Source organism: Chaetura pelagica, unplaced genomic scaffold (assembly GCF_000747805.2).
Source record: "Chaetura pelagica isolate M959 unplaced genomic scaffold, ChaPel_1.0 scaffold90, whole genome shotgun sequence".
In the NCBI taxonomy this organism is placed as follows: Eukaryota; Metazoa; Chordata; class Aves; order Apodiformes; family Apodidae; genus Chaetura; species Chaetura pelagica.
In genome coordinates this window covers 13373848-13387384 of record NW_009953496.1, presented here as the reverse complement: position 1 = coordinate 13387384, position 13537 = coordinate 13373848, and the positions used below count along the sequence as shown (strand labels likewise).

Below are 13537 nucleotides of genomic sequence, written 5' to 3'. Positions count from 1 at the left end.
AGGAGATTGAAAATCTAATTATTTGTGTTTTTGCATTCGTGGCTGAGAAGGAATTCTACCTATAGCTTTCTATATATTAAAGTTAAGATTTAAAAGGCTTATCTTTGAACTGCTGGGGTAACAGAAAGGAGATTAAAGGGTATTGTTGTTTACCTTCACTAGGCTTAGGAATCTTCCTGTAATGTGATACTAAGTCAAAACTACTTGTGTTAGATTTAAGTTTCCGTCTTGAGGTGTATACTCAGCAAGTAATCTAATCCTAGAAATAATTCACTAGCTCTGTTAGGAGGAAAAAGCTGATCAATTGATTTTATCCTTAGTGGGTTTCTTTTGGAGGAGAGGAAGAGAACACTATGGTATTTTAAAAGAATTTGTGGAATACAAGAATACCAAAGAGGAAGAGCTTTCAGGAAGGACAGTTGCATAGTACCATTATTTGGGTTCCAAGAGAAACAATGAACCTAGGATACACAAATTTTGTACCATACAGATAGCTAAGCTCTTAAAGGTTTAAAACCCCTCATGAACAATGACATTGAATGAAAAAATACAGAACCCACTTCTTTCCCCTTTCCCCTACCTTAACTTTTTTTAGTTTAGATAGTAAGCTTATACCTAAGACTAAAAAAAATAATCTGCTCTGGGATAGTTGTATTTACTGTGAAATCATAGAATCATAGAATCCTAGGGGTTGGAAGGGACCTCGAAAGATCATCTAGTCCAACCCCCCCTGCCAGAGCAGGGTCACCTAGAGCTTATCACACAGGAACACGTCCAGGTGGGTTTTGAATGTCTCCAGTGAAGGAGACTCCACAACCTCTTTGGGCAGCCTGTTCCAGTGCTCTGTCACTCTCACTGTAAAGAAGTTTTTTCTGATACTCACATTGAACCTCCTATGCTCCAGTTTGCACCCATTGCCCCTTGTCGTATCACGGGTCATCACTGAGAAAAGCCTAACTCCATCTTCCTGACACTCACTCCTTACATATTGATGAGGTCACCCCTTAGTCTCCTTTTCTCCAAGCTAAAGAGACCCAGCATGCTGACTTCTGTGAAATCTAAAGAAATCTTCCATGGGAGTAATTTATTTATATTAATTTATTAAGTCATTAATTACTGCATTCCTTTTACAAGGAAATTTTGCATGAAGTTGTTATTTAACCAGATTTCAGGTGTCCTACTACAGAAAGAAAGATTGATATTAATTTAAACTCCCATATTAAATAATATGTTATGATCTAATTTCAGTCAGTGGAACAACAGCAAAACATCGAGTTCCACCCAGATATTTACAGTAGGTGATCATCTATATTAATGCTGTAGCAGTGGATTCCTTTAATTATCAGTTTTTTTGTATGCATGTGTTACTCTTATTGAGAAATGAAACTTCAGCATTCAGTGAGTACTGAAAGTAAATACAATAGATGTACTTCTCCTGTACTGAATACAGCCATGTTCTAGGAAGAATTCTGTACTTCTATAATTTTTTTCATCTAAAGATCTAGATGCTGAAGGCTCTTAAAAATGTGAGTCAGTAATCTGAACTCCAACTATTTCTCAGGGTGGGGAGGAGTGTGTTTGATTTTTGATTTTGTTTTTTACATTTTGTGGAATGGAGGATAAAATGAAAGCTAAATGGCAGTATTAACATAAAAGTACCTGAAGTTCATCTGCAGATCACGCAGAACATTTTTCCTCCTATTTGAGCCATTTTTACAACTGTATTTAATGTGTGATTTAAGGAAGAAAGGCAAATGTGTATCAAAGCTTCTTGAGTAAGTGTTCACTGACTCCTTAAAAATTTTATGATACTAAAATGATTAATTGGACATCAACTGGTTATATTGTCCTTCTTTAACCATTTCTTGTAAAAAAATAATCAGGTTTATAATGCAATAGAGAATTGGAGCAGCTTTGTGGTCTGGGCATTTTGCAGGGTTGAGCCACACGTATCTGTCCGTCCTCACAAATGTACAGAGAGTGTCCAAACTACTGGACTTCTCAGAGGTGGGTGTACCTTTATTTCTTACTTCGGTCAACTCTTCCTGAAAGGAGGTTTAAGTGTGGATAAATGATAGTAGCTATCAGAAGATAGCTTGTTTATCTGGATTCAGTGAACAGAAAGCAAACTTGAGAACAACTTCATACCAAACACTTTATTACTTATGCTTGTTATTTACAGTATTTACATATTGCACGTTTGCTGGAATGTTTTAAACATTTGTTATATAAAGGAAATTAATAGCATTTGTGTTTGTGTACAAAATCCATGCTCCGCTGTCCCAAAAATATGTTTAGTTGGAATTACGTTCCTGTTTGTCATGCAGCTTGTACTTCTAGGGTACAATGTGACCCCAATGCAAGTCTGTTTTAACCAAACTTTTTAAAAATTGCATAAGCATGAAGGATATCAAGTGACCATAAGTACTGCGGAGCCGATCTTTAGTAATTCTAGATATACAAACATTCCTTAAAATTGTAGAATTAAGCAACAGAACATCAATTTTCTTGGTGAAATATTTGTGTTTATGTATTTTTTGGCAGCATTACACATCAGTTGTAAAGTGTGTTTTTAAGTATGGAGCATTAAGTACTACTGGCAGTTACGCTATCTGTAAAGAATGTCAATCTGCAAACTGTTGACGACATACAAAACGCATGTTAGAAGAATTATGGGAAGTAGTCTGTCAATCTGCAAAAATAAATCTCTTGTTCACAATGGAGTATGTTATAAAGGTAGTAAGTTCTATTTCCCTGTTGATTTCCAAGGCACTTCTCTTGGTTCTTGGTGTTTCTTTTCTTGGTGATAACATCTGGTGGGTTAAAAGAAGAAAATTGCCTTTCATCATTTTTGTACTCACATTTGTTTAAGAATGTATTTATCATCTTGAAAATGGTAAATAAAACTGGAGAATCCACTAATAGCTTTGGAAATCTCAGTTTAGTTCATAATCATCCCGACTGCTAAATTACTGCTTTGTTAATCAAGCCTGAAATTTCAGAAAGCGTCACTTTTTGTGCTGGTTCATTTTACATAGACAGATTTGGAAAATACAGTTCCACCTATTGAAAATGTGCTCATAATTATGTTTAGCCTGTTCCTTTGAGCACAGCTGTGAAGTCAACAACTGAATAAAGACTGCAAAATTCTGTCTAAATGCCTTGGTGTCAGAAAGCTGTTGATATGATGTCCAGTAATATAAATCTGTCAAGGCAAGGCTTGAAGGATCTAGGAAGGATTTGATTGATGTTTCATTGGGCCCATTAGTGAAGAAATGTGGACTCTATATATAAACAAGAAACAAACAGAAGTAGCTTTCTGATATTTGGTCATATAGCCACTGGAGGATGTGCAAACATTGAGGCAACACAAACTGAGCAGGAGCTGCAATAGTTCAATTTGCTGCCCATTCAATTTACTCTTCCCAGAGTAGTTTCTTGGAATGAAATAAAAATTATTTTACACTGGTATTACAATCACTGATAGAAAATTAAAGGTTTCCACATTGCTTATATAGGTATATTGTCTGTACTGTAGAAAACAATTCAAATGTTGAGCAGTGCAGATTTCCATGACCCTTTTCCCCCACACCTTTAAGAGAAAATGTAACCGTTTCTGCACACATGTATCTAAAAATCCATCCTCTCTCCACTAACTTGAGGTTTTTTTGCAGCCGCATTTTTTAGACAGGTGACCACTGAATGCTGCAACTCTGCCTACCCAGTTTCATGTGTTTCTTACACAACCTGTTTATGCCCTTATTTTGAAGTAAAAAATAAACTATTAGTCCACAGGAACTGCACAGGTGAAAGACACTGCTCTTGCGTGCAAACAGATTCAGCTGAAGCTTATGTGTCTCATACACACCGGGAGTCTTATGTGGTAGATAAAAAACAGCGATTCTCTGATGCTAGAGTTCCGATTTCATTTTTCCCAATTAAAACTTTCATCTTATCTGTCTGAACGTAACTGTCTTTCCCATGGTCAGTGTGAAATCTCTGGTATTCTGAGTTTCTCTGCATCATCGACTGTTTAATTTGTAATAGAATCATTTGAATGCAAAGTCAGTCCGACTTGACATAATCCATTGGAAATCAAGCTATTGGTGCATACAGAAATACTTGTTAGTATTTAAACATATTTAGTTTTGCCATTTTTTAAAAGCTATTAGGAAATGCAATAATGTTACAGAAAAGCTTAATGTAATTTAGAATTTTTCTGGCTTTGCAGACAGGACAACCACTTTTTTTTTCTTTTAAATATCCTTCCTTAGTGGGGAAGCTGACGTAAATTTTCCTTGTCCTGCATTTTCATCTAGCTTATTCTCTGTATGTATGACCCTACTGTACCCTATTTAAGCTGTGATGTTTAAAGACAAATTAACATGCTTTTGTTTGATCAGTGTGTGGTACAACTAACAAGTTAAACACTGAGAATTTAATAAATAGGTTTTCATTACTGAAACTAATGGGACTATGCAGCTCACTGAAGGTGAAAAACTGGAAATACATAGGATGCTCATTTGTCATCTCATCTATAACCTGCTTTTGTATGGATATCCAATCAAAAGCTGTGGGGTTTAGATTGCCAGTGCTTAGCTAAACTGCAGTTTTCTAAATCCCTGGCATTTCTGGAAACCCTTGAAAAGGTCCCAGACTTTTAACATTGATCAATCTGTTGTACCTTTTCTAAAAAATATTTCACATAGTCTGTGTTACGTGCCTCAGTCTAGGAAAATGAGGCTGGAATTTAGCTGAAGGATGGCAGGTAGTCTTAATGTACATCTAGAATACTGTTTGACTGCAGTCTCTGTTAAGAACAGGGGTGGCTATAAAACTCCTTTCTCCTTTCATTTGATTCTTAGTTTTCCTTTGTTAAGGCAAAAAAAAAACCCCTAACAAACTAAACCAGCAATATTAACTGAAACCAGCCAAACCCTACAACCCTACAAAACCCCAGTTTTAAAAAGCACAGATGAAAGCTATTGTAAAGGCATGATAGAGCTTTCCAGATTTTGTTCTAGTCATCTGTGCTTTATGATAGAGTCATAAATGCTTTATGCATTATGCATAATGCACATGCATTTATGCACTGCTTTATGGAGTCTGTAAGAGAAAGCTAATCTATTAAAAAGGAGAATTTAGTGGTTAAAATATCAACATAAACTTTAATGTGCCAGTAGGATTTTGTAGCAGAAGTTCCATGTGCTAACGTAAAAAAATTCCCTAGTGTGAAAAACCACGTGGAACTCTTCTCTAATGTGAGCATCAGATCACAGATCCCTGCAATGAAGATGGTAAAGTTCTTAATGTTACATCTGGTGCTAGCCACAGAGATCCCACAATATGGAAAACTCACAACTGCCTCTTTAATAAAGGTGGAGCATGCCACACTACTGCACACTGGTTGCCTATTTAATTCAAAGCATATCATGGGAAGTTGTGTATTAAGCTATATTTTCTAGAAGAAAAAGGGTCTGCCTTCACTGAATATGCAAAACCCACATCTTAATTCCACCTTCAGTTCTTTCATGAAATGAAAATGTGCTCCATGTTGGTCTGAATAAGAAACTGTAAGAGAGAAAGCAATTAAGGGCTATTGTCTTCATTGTTACAAAACACTTGAAGCAAAACTTAAAAGAGCCCAAATACAGGTAATATTATCAATACTAGTAGATACATCAGAGTAGGGAATTATTTTCTCCCATTCCTTAGAAAGTTTTGTTTATATCTTCACATTCTATCATGCAAACACAATCTCATAATATGAAAGAACAGTAACTAAGGTATTTCATATCTCAAGCTGTGAGTGTTTTTAAGAACATCTCGTTTTGCTAAACAACTCCCATTTTTTGCAGGCGAGTATCATATTATAGCTAGTTTGTCCCATGCTTTCTGGATTTTACATTTGACAGGTTGAATCCCTGGCATTTTTCCTAACTAGGAGGTGGAGGGATTTACCTGTTTGTTAACTTACTGTTTTGTAATACTATATACAGTTGTTTCCATGATCCCATCCCTGAACACAGGATGTATGGTAAGATTCCTCTCCATGGATGCATGTTGTAAATTACAACAATGAGTAATGTACGAGTTACTGGGTGTTAAAAACATTCTGCATTGAAACTGAGCTAGTTTTGTTTTATGTGAGGCAGAAAATACTTAAAGAAATGTTGAGGAATTTAGCATAAAGTGAGGATGCTAAATTACATCTAATGTTTTAATATATTACCTCTGCCCCTGTAATTAGAAAAGTTGTTCCTAGTATCTAGCTGGAATCCTTTCTTCTTGCAAAGTTAAACAGATTATGTCTTATTTACCCACACTGGATAGAAAGAATGACTTGTAGTCACTTGTTATGAAACTGAATAGTGCCATCATGTTTTCCTGCAGTTATTTTTTCTTTAGATTTAAGTAATCAAAATACCTTTTAGCTGTAACTGTAAATTGTCTTTTTCTAGGTCTTTGCTTATCCATGTTACTCTTCTTTGAACTCTTCAAAGAAACACCCACATGTCTTCATAGTGTCCTTAATTAAATACTGTATTCCAGCAACAGTGATTGTTTTAGGTGTTTTATAAACAATGTTACTATTTATATATTCCAGTACATTGTCTTTTTTTTTTTTTTTTGCAAGTGTGACATGGTTGACATGCTTAAGTTTGTGATCCACTACAACTCCTATGTTTTCTACAGGTCTGTCTAGTTATTCACAATTTGCCAGGTATTTCTGCAGTGGCTTTGTAATTGAGCTAATTATTTTAAATTTTATCCTGTTTTTAGACTATTCCGCTAATTTTTCCAAGATTGTTTTCAAGATTGCACTCATGGTTTTCTCCTAAACTGCTGTCATCCATAAATAGACTGTCTTCTATCACCCAATTATTAATTAAAATACTGAACAATATCATACCCATAATGAAGCTGCGTGACTCTGCTCAACACACTTTTCCAGTCTGACAGTTAAGCACTAATAATTTATTTGCGTATATTTCCATTTTTCTGTTTGTCTCAATGACATTTCCTTAGCTTGCTTCTGAGAATGCCATGCAAAACAGTGTCAATGCTTTAAAAAAAATAAACTTAAAATGTTTAGAATTTAATGCTTCTCACTAACTTTCACTACAAGATGTGTATTTTGTCACAGAGTTAAATATCTTGGTTTGACAGCATTTGTTACTAAAAAATTCTTATGAATTATTGCGTATCCCTTTGTCAGAGGTCACATTTTTTGTCTCTGGCGAAGGTTAAGGACATATTAAGTCCTTTTGTATACTTATGTGTCAGATTGCTAGAAATACAAATAGTTTGGAAATGCATCTTTGTTTCTTTGTTTGGGTTTTTGTTTTTGTTTTTACTTTTGCACATGGTGGAATACCCAGAATGAATAAACCCAGAGACATAAGAGGTGAACACAATGAAAATCCAAGAAATCCGAGTAGCTTAGTTTATCAGTGCTCCTAACAATAGATTTCAATTTAATTACTATAAAAGCACCTGTGATCTATCTGCATTTATAAAGCTTTCATGTGTATAGCTATGTATATATTAACTCATACTAAAATGGACACCATAGAGCTATAGCTGCTCACATAAAAGGGCTGCTGTCGATACAGGCAACTGTGTACTGAGTCAACTCTTGAGGAGTAAACTACAGCTGTTGTCTATTGTTCTAGAACAACATGTTCACTATCTGCTAACTGTGTGCTGCTATGAATAAATCACAGCTGATGCACATCAACTTTTATATGATGACTTCCAGTAGGGGGTACCATTTATTTATTGCCAATACTTGCCAGATTAAGCCTGTCCCTTCAAGTACTCTGAAAGGGGAATACCTTAGCCAAGGGACAATTATTACTATATCCCCATGAATTTTCATGTATGAAACATAAAATCCACTGCTTTGCTATGCAGTAGAATGTCATCACTGCTATGAAAAAGCTTACCTTCATCCTTCCATGCACATTGGGCTTACTGCCAACCGAGTAAGAAGCCTGGCACATCTTTTATAATCTGTCATGAAAAAAGAGCATAAATAGGTAACTGAAGCAACCAAATTTGCCTTTAAAAATAAAAATAGGTAACAGTGTGCAAATTAATTGTTGTAATAAAGTTCAACGAACACCTTAGTTTGCAACAGTGTAGAAATCGGCTCCTTCAACTTAGAAATGGAGTATGTAAAAATTGCATAACTGAAAGCCATGTCTAATGACACGTAACTATAAAACCAACTTCTGCATACGTACTGTCTATAAATAAATGGCATGAATATGCCTGGAGGCTCTCCAAGTGTATGTGTGTATGAAAGTTTATGCATCTGTGACTGTGCTTAAGTGTGAGATCTAAACACGCGACTGTAGTATTTCCATACTAGAGGAAGAGTAAGTAGTGCTCATCCATTTTTGAAATCCAGCCCTCAGTAAGCAAGTCTATCAACTTAGTACTAAGTAATGCAACTCAGATAAATTTTCCTCCTGCAAAAATTTAAATTGGACAAATAACATTTCCTGGTCATAGGAATGTTAAGTCCAGCTCAAGTAGGTGACCACATCTTACAAATTCATTTGTAACTGTTTCGGGTCTCATCTTAAAACTAGTAAAATTGTTTTTTCTGCAGTAGCCCTGTTGTTTGCAGTTCTTACTTTAAGTACCTTCTGCATTTTGAAGCATTCATAATGAGGGACAGAACCAATGCGAAACTACAAAATTAATCAAGACTTTCTTTTTTTTTCCTTTATCATAGCAAGCTGAAAGCTAATTTAGAGAAAGTTGGTTATGCACAGACAGCAGAATAAATTACTTTTTAGGTGCCTATGCTACTCTGCTGTACAAAGTACTAGAAGATATGCCAACTTAATGCTTTTGTAATGACTAACACTGTTGCAGCATCATAGATGCTTTTCATTTCTTTGTGTTTTGTTTGGCCTTCTGAGATATTATCAAAAAGTAACACCATACTGCATATAAATAATTAAAGCAGGTTATTTCATTTTTCTAGAAGAAAGTGATACTTTCAGGAGATACTAGTCTGGTGACCGATGTTGATTTTCCTTAGGCTTTATTCCATTGATGAGTAACTACATCTGATGTTTCCTAGAGATGTAGTGTTAACACTCCCTAACTCACAGCACAGTTATGCTGTAATTGCCATTCATATAAATGATCCTCCATTATCCAGACATTAAGCTGGTGAGTATGTCACCCATCAAGAGGAAAGGGTAATTCAGATTTTAAGAACAACTAGGTTTTAGCTTCACAGCTTGGAGTACTCATTAGTGCTGACTCAAGTGATTTTTATATTGTGATTCTTACAAAAAAAGTAATATGACCTTTTGCTTGTTCAAAACATTCTAGTTATGAACAACTTCCATCTTCCATCCATGTAAACGGAATGTGATTTGGTTAGCCATTATCTATAAATCCTTATCTTTTGAAGGTATTCCTAATCTGAAGCCTTACAAATAGGGAAAAAGTCTGCAATTCTTACCAAATATGCCTTTAAAATATATTGGACTGAAATATTTATTAATACTTGAAACTTGGAATCTGTAACTTGTTTCTATTTCCAGCTTTGCTTCTGACCCAACTAGTTGACCTCAGACAAGTAAAATAAAGCGTCCTTCCATTCTGAAAAGCCTGGACTAAAATAGCATCTGCTTACTTAACAGGTCCACCTCAGTGTGAATCTAGAATCCTACCTACTGACTGATAAATGTCAATGTTTAATTTTATTTTTTTTAAGTCTCTGTGCTGCTAACGTGGATGAGAGATGATAAGCTCAACTTGCTTACTTGTGTCCATCGGCACTATTTTTTTCACTAAGCCTTAGGAAGTTGTACTTCTGTAATTTACTGAAGACAAGGGTTGCAAAGATTCTCTGTTAACATCACTGGTAGACTGGTAACTGAACAATTAAAATACAGGATATTGATAAAATATGTTTTATAGAAGTAATCAATTCAATGGAAATAGCCCCACCTGGATTTCTGATCCTATGTTGAACTTGCAGCACTAGAAATGGCATATGAGAGGTTTGTGAGAGAAGCCATGTATTTCTACAAAAAGAAAACACCTTTGGTTTGGAACCAAAGATGCATATACATCAGTACCTAAGGAAGCAAAGGTTACAGCCATTTTATGCAGTGTATTTGCAGTAAAAAAGTTGTGTTTTCCTCACTGTAATACCGATGCTGGTCTAGCAAGGCTGTGAAGTGTACCTAGAACAATTTAATTAGAGTGCTGCAAATTCTTCACTGCAAGGAATGGCTTCTAACATTGTATCAGTACTGGTACCTCATAGAGCTATTTAATTTTACAGTTTTTCTGTTGTTTCATGGAAGTTCTGGGTTTGGCACTTACATGCTGGGATGGTGCAGTCTCTTGTATTGTGATAAAGCCGATGAAAGTGTTTACTACATTTTGGGCTAAAGTAGAGTGGACCTGAAATACAAAGAGAAAGTAAGTTATGAATCAGCACAGCTCAGAGGAAGAAGAGTGCAGCTTACAGTATGTACATGAAATGATGGATGGCAATGCAAAATTAAAGCATACCTGTTAAATGCTTTAAGAACTTGTCTTTCATCCTCAGATCTCTGGGAACTATTTCTGTTGGACAGAATAAAGAATTGTCACTCTGCTGCACTGGAACTGTGCTTTCCAAGCATCATATGAGAAAATGGAATAAACTGTCTGGCAAACATCACATCTTGACAAATGCGCAGAGGACAAAAGTCCTTTGCACCCAGTAGGCCCAAGTGTAAGCATTTGTTTGACATAAAAGTCACTGTAAAATGCACTGTGAAACACATTCTGATGACAAAGCAAGTAATGCCTCTCAGGTGTGCAATCATTTATGATGATGACAGTTAACTAAGAGTCAGACTGTAACTCTCTATTAACATTATCAAGTTGATATAGATTTAAATTACTCCAGAAATTCTAGTTCATGGTTACTCAGAAATTGCATATCCTGCTAGTGGTAGAGACCCAAAGATACATTCAAGTTTGGTTTAGTGTCTTCAAATTCTCTTATCCTAATTTATCCACTCTTTTGTATGTTTGTATAAGCATTGTACTTCTGCAATCCTGCAACTGGATTGATCTCCTTACAGGAATCCTTTTTTCCCCCCCTTTAGCAGTAAATAAAACTCACAGGAAATGATCCCAAGCAAATTGCCCTCTTCTGGCTCGCTGTGTTTGTGGTTTACCGCCTTGTGTTTTGTGTTCAGCAGATGGCAAAATGAAACTGGTTTACTGAAAACCATTTTAGCCCTAACCTTTGCTTGTGTCTTCCTGATTTACAGCTATCTTTGATTGCTTTCCGTTACAAACTCTATGCTGATAGCTTAGTGCTGATTGTGTATGATATACTACATGGTGCTTTATTTATTTGTCCATAAATGCCTAAGCAGCCTTTTTCATTCCCTTGGCACCTCTTATCAGATATAAAAGAGAGAGCATTTCCATCCAGATCTGATTCACTTGTGAGGATAGACACTTCTCGAAAGTCATTCTTCATTTACTTCTAACTTTAGTCAGTGTAAGTAAAATTGACCTTATCGTATTTGACCTAATTATGTCATGAAGAGCATTAAAAACACACATGCTTCACTCAGAAATTTCCCGTGGGACAGGCTCACTGGCAAAGTGATGCCAAAACTGAATTGAAAGACTCTTAGGCGGCAGTTCCTTTTCAGAGTTGCTGGGAATAACTCCATTATAATAACAGAATGAAAAATCCTGCTTAGTAGTAAATGACACCACTACCAACTAATCTGCTCTGATGTAGGTTTATTATTTACACAGGTAACTGTTCAGCACAAACCAGATGTTTTGCACCAATATGCTGATGTAGGATGGCCAAAAACTATACCCATGTTCCACATTGAGATTGAGAGTTGTGCAGATCTGGATTCCCTGCTTAGTCTGGTGTCCTTAACTTTTCAACATTTATTTACAAAAAAAAAAAATGGTCTCACTACGCTGATCTTAAGTGGAACAAAATTGTCTTCCTTTGTAAATTCATTAATCATCCAGATGAAGAAGTAACATTTACATGACAAACACCAACAAATGCAAATCTTGAAGATATTAGAATATGAATGAGAATTAAGAAAAGGTTCAATTAAGCTTAATGAGATCAATAAAGACAAAATAAATAGCATACTAACAAAATAAAAGCTGGCTTGGAAAAAGGTGAGTAGGCATCTTCTGGAAAATATTCAATCATTTTCAGTAGGAGGGGTAAGATGAGCAGCAGTGATGCTGTAGGGGTTTGGGAATGACAATGAATGACAGTAAATGAGACATAAGCTTTCAGCTGGATGCACAGAAGAAGCGGTAACTACCCATCACTCCGTGGCTTGGTACGACTGCTTCCGGACTGCTCCACACAACCTTGGATGTCTTACAAAGCAACCAGGACTTTCCATTGGAGGTTAAAGAGCCACTCAAATAAGTAGTGCTGCAGGGGTGCCCCAAAGTAGCAGTAGCTTGTACAGTGACAAAGGAATACTGTTTCAGTTCCCTAGTATTTCAAAGGCCCTACCTCTGAAGTGTAAGAGGGACTAAAAAGCAGGGCAAAAAGTTTAATGAAGCTGAGCTGCAGTAAAGGCTTCTAGATGTGGTATGTGTAAGGACATACTGTAGTCCTGCAGGGCACTTAAACTACGCACATTTTAGAAAGTGGTAAACTTCCAAGAAAAAGAGCATTTTAATCCTTTATTTCTTTGATCTCAGCCCATTCCAGTCTTTTTACCCTTATTAAAAAGTTTTGTTCAAAACCAACACACAGGAAGTCAGACTTTCAGTTGAGTTCATCATGCAGAGTATAAGAGACTCTGGAGCTTTTCTATTCCAAATTTGCCATCTGTGTCAGTTTCTGATACCAAAGAGAATCTGCAGGTATTTTGAGCCATGCATTCTTGATATCAAATTAGTAACCTGATGCGATATCTGATTCACCAACACACCCTATAGGGAAAAAAAAAGTCTCCCAAATCATGGATTGTGACTTACCAACTCTCTGCTCATCCCGGTAACCTTCATAGTCAGCCACCTCTCTTCGATCTAAGTTATAGTCATCTTTGGAGAAGTACTGCACCCCACTGTCCTTCTCCAGGTGGTACCTTTTCAGTTCCTGAATGATCTCCATGATCAGATTTAAGAGACTTTGCCTGTCCTTCAAATCTGCAGAGTCAGTTTTCTCTTTGCAATATCCTGCTGAGAGCATTAAGAGCACCAGCCCCAGCAGCCCAGGAGACCTCAGTCCACTCATTGCAGTCTGACCTGAAGGGTGCGCGAGCAGATGCAAAGGAAGGATCCGCTGCTGTGGGAGGCCTCCTATTTGACTGGAAAAGAAAAACGGGGCTGGGTCAGAGGTGGGGAGACTCATAGGCGTGAAATCGGAAACGTGACAGGAGGAAAGAGCGGAGACCGCAAGTTACGGGAGGTGGGAACCCAGCCCCGCGGCGGGGCGAGCTGCTGCCCGCGCCCCACGGGCAGGACCACCCCGCTTCTTCGCCGCCCCCGCTCG

General features: G+C 36.7%; 1 protein-coding gene across 1 annotated transcript; it reads right to left on the bottom strand.

Moving 5' to 3' along the window:
• Window positions 1-7951: 7951 nt before the first annotated feature.
• Window positions 7952-13279, bottom strand: FAM150B (family with sequence similarity 150, member B). The gene is made up of 4 exons (XM_009999170.1): window positions 13021-13279; window positions 10555-10608; window positions 10363-10443; window positions 7952-8016 (listed from the first exon to the last, which is right to left on the bottom strand). The coding sequence occupies exons 1-4, from the start codon at window positions 13277-13279 to the stop codon at window positions 7952-7954; spliced, it is 459 nt and encodes a 152-aa protein (XP_009997472.1).
• Between the last annotated feature and the right edge of the window lie 258 nt (window positions 13280-13537).

What these genes read in the sequence shown, in the direction of transcription:
- FAM150B (XM_009999170.1), bottom strand. Translation starts at nt 13,279, where the DNA reads ATGAGTGGACTGAGGTCTCCTGGGCTGCTGGGGCTGGTGCTCTTAATG. An exon ending in CCGGGATGAGCAGAGAGTTG is followed by an intron (nt 10,609 to 13,020) that starts GTAAGTCACAAT and finishes TCTGTCCAACAG; the next exon opens with AAATAGTTCCCAGAGATCTG. An exon ending in AGACTGCACCATCCCAGCAT is followed by an intron (nt 8,017 to 10,362) that starts GTAAGTGCCAAA and finishes TTTTCATGACAG; the next exon opens with ATTATAAAAGATGTGCCAGG.